This window comes from Macrotis lagotis, chromosome 5, assembly GCF_037893015.1.
Source record: "Macrotis lagotis isolate mMagLag1 chromosome 5, bilby.v1.9.chrom.fasta, whole genome shotgun sequence".
In the NCBI taxonomy this organism is placed as follows: Eukaryota; Metazoa; Chordata; class Mammalia; order Peramelemorphia; family Peramelidae; genus Macrotis; species Macrotis lagotis.
In genome coordinates, this window is record NC_133662.1 from 170604644 (window position 1) to 170626198 (window position 21555).

The following is a 21555-nucleotide window of genomic DNA, read 5'->3' on the forward strand; positions in this document are numbered from 1 at the left end:
GAACAAAAAAAGTTATTTTCTTTGTATTTATTTCTCATTGTCCTTCCCATCCTTAGCTATGAGGTAGTTTTAGTTTGGAATTGATACTTCTATCTTACTGTGCTCTGATCAGACCACATCTGGATTTTTTTTTTGCCATATTTTAGAAATCAGTAAATATTTATTAAACATCTGCTTTATATCAGGTGCACAGTTTTACAGATGCAAAGACTGAAGAAATCCTACTCTTAAGAGTTTATAGTCTTAACAGGAGAAACAAAAGTGCATATATTACAAGAATATAAATATAGGTTAAATATAAAATATTTGGAAGGAAAAGACTCTAGTAATTATAGGTGTGCATTAAGGAAAGCTTTTGTATAAAAAATGCTGGAGCTGTGTCTTGAAGGAAGAGAGGAATTCAGTGAAGTGGAGGTGAAGAAGTAGAAAATTCTAGGTATGATGAAAGGAAAGAATGAAATTTGGAAGAGTTTTAGATTGGGGGTGCATATTGCATTTGAAATGGGACATCCTCTTTGGGACATTCCCTTTGAAATGTTCAGTAGGCAATTGTTGTTGTAGGTACATAACAATGAAACCAATGAAAACTAATGCTGACCAACAGAAAGTTTATGTAGAAAGGACATTCATATGTTTGAGAGTGAGAATGATGGTAAAGTACTTTAGCATCATGCCATATGACATTTGTTTAAAGTAACTATTGATACTTATTCTAGTGTTGAGTAAAATTGAAAGCAGGATGCACATTACAGCTGTGTTGTAGTTTTTGAGGGATCATCATGTAAAAGATAAGAATCATTCCCCTTTATGCCATAAAGCTAAAGTAGGATTAAGGAGACAAAGTTATAAAATGACACATTTTCCAAAATAGAATGGGATGCCTCAGAATATTTAGTGAGTTATTTTTCATTAATCATCTTAATGTGAAAGCTGACCACTTTTTCTGAATGCTATAGATTCTTTTTTCAGAAACTAATTGGTCTAAATGGATTAAATGAGGTCCTTTTCAAATTTGAGATTCTATTATATTTTAGCACTTTGAGGGAAAACTTAACAGTAAGATGTGATTACTGCCCATTGTCTCTTAGGTAAATTTGGCCAAGCACAAAAGCAAGGTTAATGTATCTTCCAAAATTTCTTCTATACCAGTAATTAAAGTACTTGGAGAATATTTTTATATCTTATAAAATACTTAATACATGAATTCAAAAGCTACCTTAAATAAAGACAGCTGTTAAGTCCATCATGTTTTAACATTGTTCATGATAAATGTTGCCAAACTATTTTTTTATAAGTAAAAGATTTGCAGGTGAGCATGATTATGATGAAGTTTCTAAATTTAAATTATTATATCTTTAATTTTTTTTATCTTTCCCAGAGTAAAATAGTCAGGGTTCTAAACTTATGGCAGAAGAATAATGTCTTTAAGAGTGAAATTATTCAACCTCTTCTTGATATGGCAGCAGGAATTCCACCACCAGTTGTCACACCCATTTTACCAAGTACAGCAGCATCTATGAGCAACAACACCCCAGGTATTTTGTGAAATTATTTGTTATTGATTTTTAAATAATCTTTTACTTCTATACCCCTGTTTTCAAGTGTTTATTGTTGTGTGCTGAACAACATTCTAGTAGTTAATGGGAAGAAAAATTATATTTTCAAGACATACCTTAAAAATGAAACATAGAAAAAATAGATAAGATGGAAAATGTTTACCTTGTAATGGTCTAAATGAGGAAGTACTTGTAATTTACTAAATTTTGAAAAATCATTAAATAATAAAAAATAAAATTTAAAAGTTTATCATATCTCATTAGGTTTTCTTTAATGTATGTATTAAATGCATGCTTAAATTGTAGTGTGTAAATTGAAAATTATAAATGCAAGTACTGTTTTAAGTAAATTAGATATACTCCCAAGAGCCCTAAGAAAGATACATCAGTAAAATATAGTATGTTATAAAGCATTTGTGCCAAATTCACCTGTTTTGTTAGCCTAGATGATTGCATATTGTTTTCTAATTAAGTGACCTTCTTGGGTGTAATTTAAAATATGGATATAGTAAACACTTATAAAGTATACATTTAAGATGGATTCCTCTTAATAGATAATTTTTTTTAAAGGAACTCCTGTGACACCTGTTACTCCAGCCAATGTGGTACAGGGTTTGCCTGATCCTTGGGTATCTCAGATAGCAAATACAGATACACTAGCTGCTGTGGCACAGATTTTGCAAAGTCCTCAAGGCCAACAGGTCAGTATTTTTTAACTTGGTGTACAAAAATAAACAAAGGATATTTAATGATGTTAAATGTTGTAGAAGTTCTCATTTTGTGTATAATAAAATTTATTTTCAGTACTATTATTGTAAAATTGAATATATATAGGAAATAAAATATTTATGGGAGGTTTAAGTTTTTAAAAAATGTTTCTAGAACTCATTAGTATGTAAATATACCCTCATTCAGTGATTTATATTTATTTCCATGAACTCCTCTACTTAAATATTGCTGCTGTCAGTACAGATCTCAAGACCTTATTGTTCTCTGTGACTAATACAACACACTCCGATGAATCTTCCACAAGGGATTCATGTAGCTTGTTATCGGTGCTCTCTGAGTACACATTAAGCACACAAACTGACCATTGGTGTACCAGTCTCTCATCTTTTCCTTGCCCTTTTCTATTCATCTGCCTCCATTATTTCTCCCAGTTTAATGTGGTGATACTGCTATATCCTTTCACTTTCTTTGTAAGATTTTAGAATATGTAAGTTTGTATTGTATACCAGTATTCCCTTGATTGTCATATCTCTCCATGTGACAAAGATAAGTTATTTTCTTTTTTTCATAAACATCTACATTTTTATTTTTTTTCTCTTTTAAATTTATTTTTATTAAAGATGTTATTTGAGTTTTACAATTTTCCCCCCAATCTTACTTCCCTCCCCACCCCCACCCCCACCCCCCATGGAAAGCAATCTGTCAGTCTTCACTTTGTTTCCATGTTGTACCTTGATCCAAATTGAGTGTGATGAGAGAGAAATCATATCCCTAAAGAGAAGAGACAAGAAGTCTAAGAGATAACAAGATCAGACAATACGATATCTGTTTGTTTTTTTTTCTAAATTAAAGGGAATAGTCCTTGAACTTTGTTCAAACTCCACATCTCCTTGTCTGGATACAGATGGCACTCTCCTTTGCAGACAGCCCAAAATTGTTTCTGATTGTTGCACTGATGGAATGAACGAGTCCTTCAAGGTTGTACATCACTCCCATGTTGCTGTTAAGGGTGTACAGTGTTTTTCTGGTTCTGCTCATCTCACTCAGCATCAGTTCATTCAAATCCCTCCAGGCTTCCTTGAAATCCTGTCCCTCCTGGTTTCTAATAGAACAATAGTATTCCATGACATACATACATATACCACAGTTGGCTAAGCCATTCCCCAATTGAAGGATATTTCCTTGATTTCTAATTCTTTGCCACCACAAACAGGGCAGCTATAAATATCTTTGTACAGGTGATGTTTTTTTGTTTTTGTTTTTAGGTTTTTGTAAGGCAAATGGGGTTAAGTGGCTTGCCTAAGGCCACACAGCTAGGTAATTATTAAGTGTCTGAGACCAGATTTGAACCCAGGTACTCCTGACTCCAGAGCCGGTGCTTTATCCACTGCGCCACCTAGCCGCCCCTACAAGTGATGTTTTTACCCTTTTTCATCATCTCTTCAAGATATAAACCCAGTAGTGGTATTGCTGGGTCAAAGGGTATGCACATTTTTGTTGCCCTTTGGGCATAGTTCCAAATTTCTCTCCAGAAAGGTTGGATGAGTTCACAGCTCCACCAACAGTGTAATAGTGTCCCAGATTTCCCACAACCCTTCCAACAATGATCATTATCCTTTCTGGTCATATTGGTCAATCTGTGAGGTGGTACCTCAGAGAAGCTTTAATTTGCATTTCTCTAATAATGATTTAGAGCAATTATTCATATGGCTATGGATTGCTTTGATCTCCTCATCTGTAAATTGCCTTTGCATATCCTTTGACCATTTGTCAATTGGGGAATGGCTTTTTGTTTTAAAAATATGACTCAGTTCTCTATGTTTTAGAAATGAGTCCTAATGAGTCAGAATCATTAGTTGTAAAGATTGTTTCCCAATTTACTACATTTCTTTTGATCTTGGTTATAGTGGTTTTATCTGTGCAAAAGCTTTTTAATTTAATGTAATCAAAATCATCTAGTTGGTTTTTGGTGATATTCTCCAACTCTTCCTTAGTCATAAACTGCTCCCCTTTCCATAGATCTGACAGGTAAACTAGTCCTTGATCTTCTAATTTGCTTATAGTATTGTTTTTTTATGTCTAAGTCCTGTAACCATTTGGATCTTATCTTGGTAAAGGTTGTTAGGTGTTGATCTAATCTAAGTTTCTTCCATACTAACTTCCAATTATCCCAGCAGTTTTTATCAAAGAAGGAGCTTTTATCCCAATAGCTGGACTCTCTGGGTTTATGAAACAGCAGCTTACTATAATCATCTCCTGCTTTTGCACCTAGTCTATTCCACTGGTCCACCACTCTAATTCTTAGCCAATACCAAACAGTTTTGATGACTGATGTTTTATAATCTAATTTTAGATCAGGTAGGGCTAAGCCACCTTCTTTTGCACTTTTTTTTTTCATTAAGCTCCTGGCAATTCTTGACTTTTTATTTCTCCACATGAATTTACTTACAATTTTTTCTAACTCATTGAAGTAATTTTTTGGAATTTTGATTGGTAGGGCACTAAGCAGGTATTTTAGTTTTGGTAGAATTGTCATTTTTATTATATTAGCTCTACCTATCCATGAGCAGTTGATATTTTCCCAGTTATTTAAATCTGATTTAATTTGTGTGAGAAGTGTTTTATAATTGTTTTCAAAAAGATTCTGAGTCTGTCTTGGCAAATAGACTCCTAAGTATTTTATATTGTCTGAGGTTACTTTGAATGAATATGACTTCATTAATTTAGTCTCAATTTGCAAAAGAAATATATTCCTTTTTGATTTTTATACAAATGTAGGTACTTAATACATTAATCCAAAAATTCTGTAATGTCAGAGAACCTGAATTCTAATCACAGCCTTACCACCTGCTGCTTGTGTAAGAATGAGGGGATTAAACCATAAGATTTCTGAGGTTTCAGCCTCAAATATATGATACAGATTCTTTCTCCTGTGATGCTTTTGCATTTCTCTGACTTCATAGATCTTTTATTAATTATTAATTAACTAACTTTCTGGTTTCAATATTTCCCAGAAATTATCTTAGTCTAAAGACAAACTAGAAAGTTTTTTGGGCTGATATTTAAGTCCTTTTCAACTTGATGGGACCTTCCAGAACTTACTGTGTATTGACATTGCCATGATGGAAAATTGAAGTAGGATTTTTTTCCTTTTGTTTATCTAAATATGTTTACTCATATAGAAGACCCATGTTTTTTCACATTCAATTAATGTTGTATTTTCTTCAATTTTCCTTTTATCACTTATTAAATTCAGTATTTACCAACTGCCCTTTGAATTTAGTATATTGTGTTAAGCTAGGACTGCTTTAGACAAGTAAAAAAATTCCTACCTTCATGAAGTTTGCGCTTTACTGGGGAAAGTGAATTGTTAAATCCTATAGCAATTAAATAACTATAATATATTTTGAATTGGGAAATAATATTTTTTAGAACTTCGCAAGGATTGATTGTTTAGATCAGGTAGGGCTAAGCTGAAATTCAAGAAGTGCTAAAGAGAGAATGTTGATATAGTCATGGGGGAAACAGGAAATGGAATCTCCAGTTTGGGGCCAGTCTTGTTTGACTGGAACATTGAATGCACAAAGGGATATAATCAAGTGGAGTCAGTAAATATTTATTAAGTATCTCCCGTGTGCCAGACATTGTGCTAAGGGGGGAAAAGAGGGCTACAGAGAAAGACCAAAAATTAGTGCATGTTCTCAAAGATTCCCCAGCCTATTGGGAGAGACAACATTTAAGCAACTTTGTCCAAACAAGATATATAGAAGATGAATTAGAATAACAAATAAATTTGAATGAAAGCTAGATTGAGAGCACTTTTAAATATCAAGAATTTAGGAAATGAGTTTATCAAACCTTTGTTTTGTAAATATTAATTTGTTGGTTAAGTAGAAGAAAGATTAAATAAGGGGAATGATATGAAGTAAAAAAGACCAGTTAGTAAATAGACTTGAGTACAGTGAAGAAAGGATAAGGTCTGGAGCCCTTGGATTTTGGCAGTATAAATGGAAATAAAAGGTTGGAAATTAGAGATGTTCATAAGGTGATTGATTTAAAAGCAATATGACCATAAATTCCATCTCTAATTGTGAAGTTTACAAACTAATTACAGAGAATTAATGTGCTTTAGCACAGTATCACATAGCTAACAAGTGTCTGAGATGAGATTTGGACCCATTTTCTTCCTGACTTGAAGTAGTGTCTTATCCTGTTATATCATCCTTCCTCTCATAACATGTAGTGGAGGTAGAACCCACAAGGTGAGGCTCAGATAAGAAGGCTGAAGAAAGGAAGAATCAAGGATGACAAAGCTAAACAGTCTGGGTGGCTTGAAGGATGATCATGCCTTCAATAGAAATAACTGTTGGGATAGGAGTTATCTTTTGGACATAGTGAACTTGAAGTTCTATCAGGACATCCAGGTGGTTTGTGATTCAAAATAGAAGTTCCAAAGAGAGATTAGACTTGAGTGATAAGATGACTGGGAGTTTAGAATGAGCAGGAAAGGGATCAGTGAAATTGAATTAACACTATGAATTGAGTATGGGACACAGAAGCATTTGTCACATAGGTAGAAAATGAAGCAAGGTAACAGTGTCATAGATGCCAAGAGAGAAAAGACGGTCTTAAGAAAGAGGATAACTGACAATGTCAAAACCAGCAAAGATTGGACTGAGGCTGAGAAATTGTATCTTTGGCAGTCAAGTGAGGGGATTATTAAACAGATTGTAAATGGTTGAGAAGTGAGTAAATGGAGTGAGGATTCTGTCTCATAGTATTTGAAAGAGAAAAGATAGAATGATAATTTAAGCATGTAGTAGGGTCAAGTAAAGTTTTTGTGATGAAATATGTCTGTGTGTACATGTTCAGTATAAGAATTCAGAGAAGTCTCTCAGGATAGAGATGAAAGAGACTGGAAATGATTAAACTCTTAGAGGAATGAAGTACAAGGAATCACTTCTACATATCGTAGATAATTGAATGTAATCTATTACCATTTTTGGAACTGGGGATTTTTTTTTTTAGGTTTTTGCAAGACAAACTGGGTTAAGTGGCTTGCCCAAGGCCACACAGCTAGGTAATTATTAAGTGTCTGAGACCAGATTTGAACCCAGCTACTCCTGACTCCAGGGCTGGTGCTTTATCCACTGCGCCACCTAGCCATCCCTGGGGGATATTTTTATTAAATATATCATCTTGTTTTTATTTCTTTATTTCACCATTTTTCTCTTTCCCCAGCTTCAACAATTAATACAGACACTACAGATTCAACAACAAAAACCACAGCCTTCACTACTTCAAGCATTGGATGCTGGACTTGTTGTTCAGTTGCAAGCCTTGACAGCACAACTTACAGCTGCAGCTGCAGCAGCAAACACTCTCAATCCACTAGAACCAGGAGTCTCTTTTAATAAGGTATACATTAAATTAATTGATTTCTATTTTTTTTTTGGTTAAAATTCTACTTGATGATTTAAATTTGTGTTTATATGTGTTTTTTAAATTTTATTTTGATTACATATTAAAGTCAGGCCCTATTAGAGCATTTTGAATGTGCTTTGAACTTAAGAGCAGATTTCCTTTTTAGTTGTGGGTTTTTTGGACTTTTTAAGGTAGAGTAAGTATCTGTCATATTTTAAAATGAAGCTTTTAAAAATATTTTTTCCAAAAGAAAGTAAAATAACAATTTCAGATTCCTCTGAGTCAGACTATTATTATTGAAATGTGTTTTTACTAACAGTGCTAATTAATTTATCATAAGCATAACTAGTTGTTTATTTTCTTAAAATTGACCAAATTGTTAGACTATAAAAATAGGATGGATCATATCAATACTTATTGCCTTGTACAGCTAATTTGAGATCTAGGTATAAAATGTTCTAAGATTTCAATTATATCTCACTATATATATCTCTTAATATTTTTAAAATTTTTTCCTCATTACTTGCAAAGGTGGAGTTATAAGTAATAGTATTCCTATCTTACAGATTAGGAAACTAATACTTGAATATTGAAGTGACTTCACAATAAGAACTGGGAACAGGATTTGAACTCAAGTCTTCTATCAGTTACTTTCTATTATGCCATACTGTTTTTCTTTTAAATCTTTTTTTTTTATTTAAGGTAATGGGATTAAGTGACTTGTCCAAGGTCCCAAGGTCATACAGCTAGGCAATTATTGTGTGTTTGAGGTCGGATTTGAACTCAGGTCCTCCTATACTGTTTTTCTTAACGATAACACCCCCCCCCCCCCCTTTTTTTACAATGTACCATAAATCATTTGGGTGATATATTATGCTTAAGCACTTCTTTAAATGCCTTTTTTTATGCAATTCTTTTATTTTTATTAAGAAATAAATGTGGGGCAGCTAGGTGGCACAGTGAATAAATAGAGCACTGGCCTTAGAGTTAAGAGATCCTAAATTCAAATCCACCATCATACACTTAGTAATTTCCTAGTTGTGTGACCTTGGGTAAGTCACTTAACCCCATTGCCTTGCAAAAACCTAAAAAAAGGAAAAAAAATAAATGTTCATTTATTGGCTTTTTTAATAGTTTTTACAGAAAAGTTTTACTGTGGTTTCATGCCTAATTTTGCCTGAAGAGATCAACCATTTGACTCTTTGTATTTATATTCAGTACACAGATTGCTTCCTTAAACTACATAAACTACTCTGCAGATATTGGCAGAGATGAAGATAACTTGTTTTTAATTATCTAAATCTTGAATTAATATTTTGATGGATTATTTTTTTAAAGTATGATATATGATATATCATTTTAATTTTAAATTCAACATTAGCATGAAGACCATTGATTAATCAATTTTCCTTCTCTTAGAAGCTGATGGATAGATTTGATTTTGGAGAAGATTCTGAGCGCAATGAAGACTCTAAAAAGGAAACTTCATCTTCCCAGCTGTAAGCTTTACATGATTCTTTTTAATTTTGAACAAAATCATGCCAAATATATGTTTCAGTTTTAGGTAGCATTTGATATTTGAACTGATTGGGGGAAAAAATTTACTGAATTAAGTTCAGTTGATAGGTCAGGGTTTCTGTTGACTTCAAGTTTTGAGGAACTAAATCTTTGGACAAGTGACTGTGTATCTGTGTTAATATGATTATTTGTTCTTTGTTAGAACTTTAGAGACGTAGTCAAGATTCCTTCAAGGACAGGATGAGCATCAACAGCAAAAGAGGCTAATGCATTATTCTCCTGCCAGATTAGAATCTTTAAAATTTAAAATTTTAATTTTAAATTAAAAAATGTAAAATCTTCAAAAGATAAAAATGTTATTAGATCATTTTGAACTATAAGGAAAATTTTCTTAACTGTGATGTCAACAATAGGTCTTTTCCCAGAAAATATACTTGGAATACAATAGGATATGAGAGGTAGCAACAGAGGCATTTTTAGAAGATGAGTTTCATGTTTTTAGTTCGGGTAGAAGAGGGCTAGTCAATTTGTCCAACATAGGGGAAAACTTGATTCAGCATCTTTTGACAGATTGACCTGTAACGACCCTTTCTATGAATGACAGCTTTTATTTTTAGAAAATTTTTTTTATGTTAAGCTGAATTCTTCTTTATTGGTTTTAGTTTCCCATTTTACTGAAACAGAACTAATTTTAGTAGAATTTATTGTCTCATTAGTATTGCTTGCTTTTTTCCTTTCAGCCCTCATGTGTCAGAATCTGTAAACAACTCAATTTTTCAACAGTTAGCAGAGCAACTGCAACAACAAAATTTTGAACATCTTCGACAACAGCTCCTAGAACAGCAACAACCTCAAAAGGTATATAACCCCATCTTGTGGATTTAAGAGATATTACCTTCTCTCTACAAAACTTAACTTTATACATTATAACTTAATTTTGGATAAAAGATTATAAACAGAGCTTTTTTAAGTATTTTTTTCAACATCAATTTACCATATTTTTTGGTGGAGGAAGGGAGGAATGGATCCCAGAGCTTTTAATTTCAGTGGTGTAAAGAATGTTCTGTGATGGAACTCTTATCAAGGCAGAAATATACTGAGATAAGTGAATTTCCCATAGCCACATAGGAAGTATACATCAAAGGCAGAACTCTTAAGTAAGGCTAATTCTTTGTCCACACAATTCTATTCTACTCATTAACGTAATTTATTAGTTTATCTCTTCCCAAAATGTAGAGAGGATCTGTCTCCAACATTCTCATTCTCAGAAAGTTCAATCAGTAGGTAACTGATTGAAAGACTCTGAAATAGCCAAAATCCATTGAGGCTGGCAAATGAATCTTTTCTGAGAGACACAATGTCAAATGTTTCAACTTAATTTCTGTGCATTTTAGCAGCAGTGGAAAGAGGAAAAATAATATGCATTTTTGTAAATACTTTATGATTTTTGAAAGACATTTAAATTATTTTTCTCATTTGTATAAAAAAGAGAAGCAGAAGTGTCAGTTAATTACTACTTTCTATTCTCTCTACCCAGTCTCCCTAACAGTTTAGGTGAAAAATTAATCAATCCAGAATTGATTACTATGTTCCATTCTCTGTGCTGTATTGGGATGAAAGAATTGAAAGAGTTCCTGTCATCCAGTGGCAGAAACAATGCATACAAAAATAGCCACATTTAAGATTTATATACAGTTATCCCAAGGAGATCAATGAAAAAAGAAAGCTCCATAAACATCAGATAGAGTAAAAACAGGAAACAAAGTAGATATCCATCAAATTGTGGAATGACTAAACAAATTAGATTTCAACCTTTGTAATAGAATATTATTATGCTAAAAGAAATAACAAGCATGATAAATATATTGAAGTGAAAAGAAATATACTTAATAATGGAAAATGAAGTAAGCAAAGTCAGGAAAACAGTATGCAGAATGATTACATTAATGGAATTGGAAAGAACAGCCACAGAACAGTTGATATTCAAAATTCTGAAATTACAAAGACTAATTTTGGCTCCAAAGGTGAAGTGTGCACTCCTACTCTTTGTGTTGTCCCTTCTGTTCATATGTTTAAGGGTAAAGCATGGTGTTTTAATCTTCTGGATTTTTGTTTTATTAAAGATGCTATTTTGGGATGCTTAAGGGATACAGAGAGACTTCTGAGTGATGTGAGGTCAAAACAAATTTCAGTAAAAAGTCATTTTTGAAAAAAAGATTCAGAGAATAGATAAAAGGTAAGTAAAAGACGAATGGCCAAAATGATTGATAAAATAGTTGGTGCTTGAGAAAAGTCTTTAAGTAACCCGAGTATTTGAAGAACCATAGGTAGGATGCTTTCTAGGCATGGTGCATGGCCCATGCAAAACTGGATCACAGAATACAGGATTGGGAATAATGTCTAGTGAGGCTCAAAAAGTTTGAGATCATTTTTTGTAGTGCTTAAAAGAAAAATAGGAATGTATCTATTCCAGCAGTGACTAGAATTAGTAAGAGAATGACAATCATTACATTTCTACTTAAGGAAAACACTTGCAGTATAGGGGAGAGACTTAGACAAGAAGACTGTTGAATAACCATTACAAATCCAGAATGGTTTCTTCCCTCAAGGAACTTATATTTTAATGGCAGACTGAATTAAAGTGAGGACTGTGAATAGAAAGAAAGAAGTTAGGTTTTACAGATATTATGTTGATAAAAACAGTAGGATTTGATAACTGAAGAAGAATGGGGAGGAGTAGGACTCAAAAGTAATGCCAAGATTATTAATCTGGGAGACTTGAAGAATGATCATGACTTTGCTCAAAATAAGACTGGAAGAATATTGGGGAGTGTTGGAATATGGGAGAGAGTGAAGAAGAGAATGAGTTCTGTTTTGAATATGCTGAATTTGAAATTTTTTTGGACATCCACTTTGATGTCCAGTAGTTGATTGGCAATGTGTAGGAAGGAAATTCAGGGGAGACTGTCAGGGTCGGAATTTTAGAATTAAAATTCATCTGCCTAAAGGTAATCAATTAAACCAATCAAAGCTAATGAGGTCACCAAGAGGTAATATTAAGAAAAAAGAATAGGAAACCCAGCCAGAGCTTTGGGAAAGACCAGCGGTTGTAGGCCATGATCTGAATTACTCATGATCTTTGTGTTGTACTAATGCTAGTGACTGAGACAGATTGGGGAAGAACCAGGAGAGAGTAGTATCAGGAAATGTTAGAGATCAGGGAATATTCCAGCTTTGTGTTTTTTTTGTTTTTTTGTTTTTTTTGGCAAGGCAATGGGGTTAAGTGGCTTGCCCAAGGCCACACAGCTAGGTAATTATTGTCTGAGGCTGGATTTGAACTCAGGTACTCCTGACTCCAGGGCCGGTGCTCTATCCAGTGTGCCATCTAGCTGCCCCGGAATATTCCAGCTTAAGGAGAAATAGTATTTGAAATAATAATAGTAGAAATATTATCAAGTTCTCCTTTTAATGAATATTTAAATTAGTATCTAGAGACAATAGGTGGTGCAATGATTAAAGTGCTTGGACCAGAGTTCAAATGTGCCTCAGACACTTAACAGTTGTGTGAACTTGGGCAATCATTTAATCTTGTTTGCCACAGTTCTTCATTGTAAAATGACCTGGAAAAGGAAATGGCAGTGCCTTTGCCAAGAAAATTCCAAATGGGGCCACCATGAGTCAGACACTACTGAAATAACTATTAAAATGAATAGATGTGTTAGATACTATTAATAAAATCTCTATTACTTGATTTTTTTTTGCAAGGCAGTGGGGTTAAGTGGCTTGCCCAAGGCCACATAGCTAGGTCATTATTAAGTGTTTGAGGCCAGATTTGAACTCAGGTACTACTCCTGATTCCAGGACCAGTGCTCCATCCACTTTGCCACCTAGCCACCCCCTATTACTTGATTGATGCCAAATGTCACTGAAGCTACAACCACACCAGGTAGATATCCTACAAATTTATGTTTTTTGCTCACACCTGGGCCCTTGGCTGATGTATGGCAGTCCTTTTTATCTTTCTTGCCACTTGCCTACATATATATGTTACAATTTTTATGATCTATTGTCTACTATCGGCATATATAATAATTTATCTAGTACTCTTAAAGCTCAAATAAGTTTTAAAGGTATTAAGCTTTAATAACTTGAGATGGCACTAAAATTTTAGAATGCCTTGTATTGGATACTAATTTAAATATGTCTAAAGTGAATGAGGATTTTTGGTAACATTGCTATTTCCCTAATTTCTACTGAATAATAAAAATAATTACTAGGGAGATCATTTTTCTTGCTCTAGTTAGATATGTGTCATTGTAATTTTATGCCTGTTGTTGACATTATTTTCCTATGCTTACTTTCAATTCAAGTCATGTTTTTATGTAGTCGTTAGAATGACTACATAAAAATAATGCTATTTTGATTTAATTGGCTGGATTTTTTTTCCTGATATGATCTAATTAAACATATAGCTAAATTATTCAAATTATATTTTATAAAATGTGTCTGTCTTCTATCTATAGAATACTTGTTGGGAGCCTCATGGAGAAATAAAAAAGAAATTAGTAAACGCAATTCTTGATTAATTTAGCATCAAATAAGGCAAGAAGAAAAAACAACTAATGCCTTAATTTTTTTTAAAAAAATTATATTCCCCATAGAGTCAAGATGTCACATCAACTTGCAATTGCTGTTTTAGATGTTTTTTTAATTAAAACAAGCTTAAATGTTCATTCCCTTGGAAGGCTCCTAATTATAATTAAGAATTCTTTTTTGTACACTCAGCATGTATTCTCTTTATCTTTATTAAGAGATGAGAAATATTGGATCATTGCTTGAGGGATGGAAGAATCAAATGATGAAAGTTTTTTTTAAAGATAGAAGAGTGTGTTTGAAAGTAGTAGGGAACGAGCCAGGGAATAAGGAGACATTCAATATAGGGTAGATGGAAGGGAAAGCCCCAGGAAGAGATTGGATTTTCTGAGGAGTGGGATTGGCCTGACTAGAGAAGGAGAGCAAAGAGAATGGAGCAAAGCAGAAAATGGAGAAGGAAAAGAACCTCACAAAGAATGATTTCTCAGCAAAGTATAATCTGCTGAGGAAAGAAGAGAAAATCTGGAATAGTTCTGTAGGGAGTGATATAGGTAGTCATTCAGTATTAAGTGCTCAGAGCTGAGGGTACAAATTAAAGTAAAAGATAGCTCTGCATTCAAGGATCTTACACTCATGGGGAGACAACATGCAAAAAAGCCCAATCACAACCAAGTTATATACAGAATAAATAGGAAATAATGAATAGAAGAAAAGCATAAAAATTCAGAGAGATTTGAGAAGGCTTCTTGAGAGAGAAATTAGGAAATCAGTAGGTGAACACGAGGAGGAAGAGAATTCTGGGCTGTTATGGAGGACAACAAGTAAAAATATCAGAGCTGAGGGATAGAATTTCTCATTTGAAGAGCTGGATTCAAGAGTATATAGGGGCGGCTAGGTGGCGTCAGTGGATAGAGCACTGGCCCTGGAGTCTGGAGTACCTGAGTTCAAATTTGGCCTCAGACACTTAACCCCATTTGCCTTGCACAAAAAAAAAAGTATATGAAGGAGAAGATGGTACAAATTGTAAGATTGCTAAAAAAAATTATGTTCTGGAAATATGCAGTGACTTTGAACCCAAAATAGAGGGTTTTTTAAATTTGATCAAGGACATGGTAGGGTGTCACTGGAGTTTATTGAAATTGGAAGGGATGATATGGTTGGACTGCACTTTAGGAAAATCAGTTTTATAGTTGAGTGGCAGATAGATTAGAGTAAGGAGAGATTTGTAACACTGCATCAGCCAGCAGACTATTAGAGTAGTTCACTTGTGAGGAGATGATTGCCTGAATCAAGGTGGTAAGTGGTATAGCAGTATTACAGGAGAGAAGCTAGAGAGGTGGATTAATTTTTATTACTACTATTTGTTTTTTTTTTTTTTTTGCAAGGCAGTAGGGTTAAGTGACTTGTCCAAGGTCACACAACTAGGTAAATATTACATGTCTGAGGCCGGATTTGAAATTAGGTCCTCCTGACTCCAGGGCTAGTGCTCTATCCACTGTGCCACCTAGCTGCCCTGAGGTAGATTAATTTTAAAGGTAGAATTAACAGGTCTTGGCAATAGATCAAATATGATAGGAATGAGAGAATGACAAGTTGCAAGCCTGAAGGGCTGGTGGATGGTGGTGCCTTTGCTAGTAAAAGAGAAATTTGGAAGGGGAGATGCTACTGGGACAATAGTAATGGGTTCACTTTGGGATATAATGAGTTTTGAGATGTCTACAGGACTTCAGTTCAAGGTGTCTAATGGGAAGTTGGAGATGTAAGACAGTGAGTAGAGAGGTTAGAACTGGATAAGTAAATTTGAGAAGCATCATCCTAGAGAAGTGGAATAATCCATAAACATGATTAGCAAACATGACCCGAGTAAAAGATCTTTAAAGGACCCTGAAAAGGTTTGGTTGGATAGAAAGAAGGAGAACCAGGAGATCATAGTGATTTAAAAACCTAGAGAGAAGATAGTCATAAGGAAGAAATGATCAAAGGCTGTTACAGAGAGGTCAAGAAGGATGTGAATTGGGTAACTCTTTATTCACTGCTAACTTTGGAAACCAGATTATAGAGGATTAATAACAAAAAAAGAGAGAGGAGTAGAATTGGAGGCAGTTATTGTAGATAACTTTCTCAAGTAGTTTAAGTACAAGCCAGAAGACATATGGGGCATGGAGGTATGAATGAATTGAGTAAGGGCTTTTTTGAGGATAGGGAAACATACATGTTTGTAGGCAGTAGAAATGAAGTAGAAAGGGAGAGATTGAAGATGAGTGAGAAAATAAAAAATCACAAAGATTGGAGAAGATGGGATGGAGTGGGATTGATTATGCATGAAGAGGAGCTGACCATGGGAAGGAGGATCACTTCATCATGATACGGTTGAAGTAGGAGATAGTGACAGAAGGTATTGGTGATATGAGTTGAGGGGAAAAGGAAATCTAGACAAAGGATAAAGGGAAGTTAAAAAGGATTGCCATTTAGAATAGTGAACATAAATTTTTTTCAGAACCACTTAGTGGGATTTCCATCAGTAGTTTTCATCATCATCACCACATTGTATTGTGAAGAAATTTTAAAAGTTCAAGTGATTGCTACTGTCTTTTTTACATTCAGGTATTTTTTCCCCTTAATGATGTCACTATTGGTTATAGTTCTTATTTCTAAGATTCAATAATTGTGAATGTTGTCTTTCTTATTTCCCCTTTCAGCATATCATTGATCATATTTGTGATTAATAATATATAGGGGTTTTACTCTTGGGCTTCAGTTATTTCATCTGTAAAATGAGATTGGATTAGAAGATCTTTCAAATGTTTCACATTCTCTCTCTCTTTTTCTTCCTTCTCTGTTTCTCTTTCCCTCCTTTCAGTCTCCCACTTCCCGAATTTTTTTTTGTTATAATAAATAGAATATCCCAATGACAATGAATGTGGTTTAAGCAGTTTCTTGAACAGCTACTGGGTGTGTTTTGCTGATACTTTGACTATCCTTTTTATATTATATATATATATATATATATATATATATATATGTATATATATATATGTATATGTATATAAATCTACTTGAAGGAAAAAGTCCTTTAAAATCCTGGATAAAATTACTTCATAATTAGACTTAAGCTTAGCAAAATATTACGTGGCTACTTATATTCACATAACCCTTTTCCTTTCCTATATTAGTGTATTTTATTCTACTTAGATCCTTTGTCCTTTGCTCTGTCTTTCCAGCTTTATTTCATACCACACCACTACACCATACACACACATTGTACTGTATTCTCGATATAAGTTCCCACTGTTTCAGTGACATTGAAATCTTACCACTGGTACTTACTTATCTATGTGGCCAGGTGGGTTGGGTGTTCAGGTAGGACTAGCACCTGTAATATGAACTTGCCAACTCTTCAGCTTGCCAAACTGTTTCAAAGTTGCTTATCTGTCTTTGTTGTCCATTGTTATCCAACTCTCAGGTGTGGCTCCAAGAAGCTATAAGCATGTGGAGTGACCACACCTTGGTAAAGCTGCCTCAGCAGATGGGTTAAACTAGGGTGAGAGTGATTGATAGGTCTCAAACATATTGGTTGCATTTGAGGGATATCTACCCCCTAATATGTGAAGACTTCCCTCAGCATAATGGGTAGATGAGAGCTTTTTGTTCCAATGGACCATAAAGGTAGTGGAAGTAGATGCTGGGGAGCTCTTGGTTAGATGCTATTTCTTGGTTATCACTAGTTGTCTTGACTTTTCTCTTATCACTGAACTGGAAAAAAGAGTGAGGCTAATGACTGTACTACTCTGCTTCACTTCAATTCAAATGCAAGTCATTATGTCACCTATTATCCATTATTTTACCATTCATTATCTGACTATTTAGCTATTTTATTATTTTAGTATCTTAACCATTTTGCCTTCCTTTAAGTCCTGTGATGACAGGTGCTGATACAGTGGGAGCTATAGTCAAAACCTTGCATAGAGAAGACCCAAGGCATAGGAGCATCTTATATTTTATGCTTTAAGGACTACACTACTTATCTCCTGGTGTGAGGATTGAGCTAAAAGAAAGCGTCTTCAAAAATTGTCTGTTTTTCACTCAGTTTTGGCATGCTTACCGTCCCAGGCAGACATCCCACCCTAAGGTCACAAAGCAAAGAAAGGGGTGGGGGGGAATTGTTTTCACTCATCATTGATGCATGGAATGTGCTCATACTCATGAACAGCATGAAATCCGGTTGAAAGACAAACAGCTCTTGTTGTAAGAGAACTCAACTGGTTTCACAATTAAATAGCAACCCTGAGTGAAACAAGACTAGCAAATTAGCAAATGAAGGCCAGCTTACCAAAGTCAGAGCTGGATACACATTTTTTTTCTGAAGTGGAAACTGATAAATCAAATCTAATCTAGGGGAAAATTTGTATGCTTCCCAAAGGAAGTGACCAACAATGTCTATGCTCCCACCATGACAAATACTGATGAAGTCAAAGAAAAGTTGATGAAAAACTGAGACTGTGATTCATCAAAGTGCTGAAAAAGGACAAGTCATGGAATACTAGACATGGCAGCAAGCCTTTGTAAGAAGAAATAGAAAGGGAAATAGCAACAGCAATAGACACTACGTAGACTTGTGCATCTCATGACATTATCACCAATACTGTCTGTTTACCTAAACATGACAAAACATCATGGATGTATCCTCACAATAAGCACTGGCATTTAATCATCTATGTCGTTATAAAGAGAAGAGACAGGGGCAGCTAGGTGGCACAGTGGATAGACAGTGCCCTGGAGTCAGGAAGACCTGAATTCAAATCTGGCCTTGGACACTTAAGTCCTTAACTGTGTGACCTTGGACAAGTCAACTTAATCCCATTGCCTTGAGAAAACAAATAAATAAAGAGAAACAGCAGATAGGATGTGTGGCCCAGCATGCTAGACACCATTGACTTAGCCTTTTCCCCTTCTATATCTTCCCTGTCCCCTTTATTTCCCCTTTCCCTTTTTCCCTTTTTCCTTCCCTTCTTTCTGTTAGTTCCCCCTTTTCTCCCCCCTTCTCTGTCCCCCCTTTTCCCCTTTTATTATTTGAAAGGTAAAATGTTTTTTAATTTAACTGTGTAAGTTAACTAGAGGAAGATTCAGGTGTTTGTCATCTCCTCCCTTCTTCCCCTCTATTACAATAGGTCTCTTGTACCTATTTATGTATTGAGATTTACCCCATCCTTTCTGTCCATCCTTTTTTAAGGAGATAGTGTTTTTAAGTCATTATGAGTCACAAAATTATGAGTATCCATCACTTTTGGCTAAGTATATTCTCTCTAATAGAGTTACAATTCTTGAGAGTTATTAGAGTTTTTCTCCCAAATAGGGATATAGCCAGTTTCTTCCCATTGGATAGCAGTCTCATGGATAAGTCATGAGTGTTCATCACTGCTGGACTTAGCCTTTTCAAACTAAACATCCACATGTAACAAAAACTAGGACCTCAAGACAAAGTGACTATCAAGAAACTCAGGGTCAACAGATAAGACGAATTCACCCTACATGTATCTGTATGACCTAGAGGGGAAAATAAGTGAACTCATAGCAATAGTGGAGCAGAAAGGGGCGGGGCATCTTCCAGAAATTTGAGTACAGCCTTGCATTTCTAAGTCTGGGCCAAAGCACTCAAAAACATCAGGATAAGTTTGATGAAAATGATGGTGCAAAATTCTATTAAATGAAAAATGAGAACTCCAAGGATTTATCAGCAGGATTATTTGTGTGTCTCTCAGAAGGCAGCAATTAAATGTCATCAAAAGTAAAGTATAAGTGAAACTTAAAGAGATTCAAGAAGACAGGTGAGATTCAGTGTTTTGGGTTTTTTTTTTTTTTTGCAAGACAAATTGGGTTAAGTGGCTTGCCCAAGGCCACATAGCTAGGTAAGTGTCTGAGACTGGATTTGAACCCAGGTACTCCTGACTCCAGGGCTGGTGCTTTATCCACTGCGCCACCTAGCTGTCCCAGAGACTCAGTTTTACACCAATATAATCTATAGCATTTCTACAGCAGGGTCCTGAAGACTATTTATAGGCCAAAATGCATCTCTGATGGAGCCACACTGATCAGTGATAAGGATATGATCCTGGAGAGATTGACTGAACACTTTAATAAGTATTCTTAACAGATTCTCATCAGCCAATGCTCAAACCATTGACCATATAAACCAGATTGGAGTTAATCCCTTTCTAGCTAAACTAAAATAAAGAAGAAGTGTTCAATGCCATGAGGCTCCTCTCGTACAGTAAAGTGCCTCATGCTGCTTCCATTCCTGTAGATAGGCAGCGGATCTACTGCTTATTTAAAAACTGACTGAAATTTTCCAGGTTTTCCAGAAGATCAAAGAAGACTCCATTGTCTAGCTCTAAAAAAGGAAAAGTTTGCAGGTTTTCCTTGAGTCACCAGGGGTCTCTCTCTTAGTCTTGATAGGAAGATTTTTTTCCCAGAATCATCCTTAATTGACTGATCTTGCCCTACTAGTATGACTTCAGAAAGGACTGAGGAATGGTTGACATGTTGCTTGTTATTGACAATTCTAGAAGAAATGCTAGGAGGGAACAGATGTCTGTATATACAAAGTTCATCAAGACTTTAGATACTGTTAGTCATGAGAACTTGAAGAATATCATGATGAAATCTAGTTGCCCAAAGAAGTTTATTAGTTTTGTATACCAGTTCCATGATGGCCTGCTTACACAGGATCTCAATAAAGGATGATGCCCATACTCTTTCTCAGTCATCAGTGGAACAAAGTAGGGCTGTTGTCTTGCCCCTGTTTTTTAGCTGATATATGCTGTCATCACATGTCTTCAACAAGGACGAAAATGGCATCACGGTCAGTGAACTATTTAACTTGAAAGGCCACAAGCCAAGACTACAAAATGGAGGGAGAGTTGCTGTATGACTTTTTGTTTGTAGATATTTGTGCACTTAGTGCAACCTCTGAGGCAGAGGTGTCACACGTTTGGATCAGTTTTCTGCTGCTTTTAATTTAAACAGCAGTTTTTCTGTTGTGTTAATTTGGGTCTATTAATCAACACCAAGATAAACAGATTCTCTGATAGCCACCATTGCACCATACATACGTGGAACGAATAGTTCTAGCAAAGGAAGGAATTTTGAATGCTTTAGATAATAAGTTCATTTACCTTGGTAGCTTACTTTCCAGGAATGTATACAAAGATGAAGCTGATTATATACTTTGCCAGGACTCATTGTTTTGGGAGACTTTGAAAGCATGGAAGAAAAGAGATACTAAACTGCCTACCAAATTGAAGGTCAATAGAGCCACTGGATTGACTTCATTGTTTTATTGTCTGTGACAGTATCAGTGCTATACTAGAAAATTGAACTGCTTCTATTTGAATTGTGTTAGGGCACAGTAAGGAACTGGACACTGAGGTCTTCTCTTGAGCTGAACTGCTAAGCAGTGAAACTCTATTGTAAAGAACATACCTTTGATGGGCTGGTTACTTTGTTCAAGTGTCAAATGTATATTTGCCTAAAAGGTTATTTTATAGAGAACTCACACAAGGCAGGCTCTCATACAAAGGTGAGCAGGAACAATACAAGAACACTGTTAACTATCAGAAGTTTGAAATTGGAAAACATCAGAACAGGATTAGCCAGTGTGATGTGATTACATACAAGAAAGTGCTGTGCTCTATGAACAAAAGAGAAACCCAAAGGAAAGATGCACAACTCTATAGAC

The 21555-nt window shown here is 34.9% G+C and overlaps 1 protein-coding gene across 6 annotated transcripts in view; it reads left to right on the top strand.

The window, feature by feature from the left end:
• Window positions 1–21555, top strand: part of SCAF8 (SR-related CTD associated factor 8) — a 242146-nt gene that overhangs the window by 51760 nt on the left and 168831 nt on the right. For all 6 annotated transcript variants that reach the window (XR_012468588.1, XR_012468589.1, XM_074187904.1 and 3 more), the window contains 5 exons: window positions 1379–1535; window positions 2127–2257; window positions 7527–7703; window positions 9129–9208; window positions 9968–10085. Coding sequence is in view for 4 of the 6 variants with exons in the window: in XM_074187904.1 (XP_074044005.1) it covers window positions 1379–1535; window positions 2127–2257; window positions 7527–7703; window positions 9129–9208; window positions 9968–10085 (663 nt within the window). In the remaining 2 variants the exon portion in view is untranslated. The remainder of the gene's footprint in view (window positions 1–1378; window positions 1536–2126; window positions 2258–7526; window positions 7704–9128; window positions 9209–9967; window positions 10086–21555) is intronic.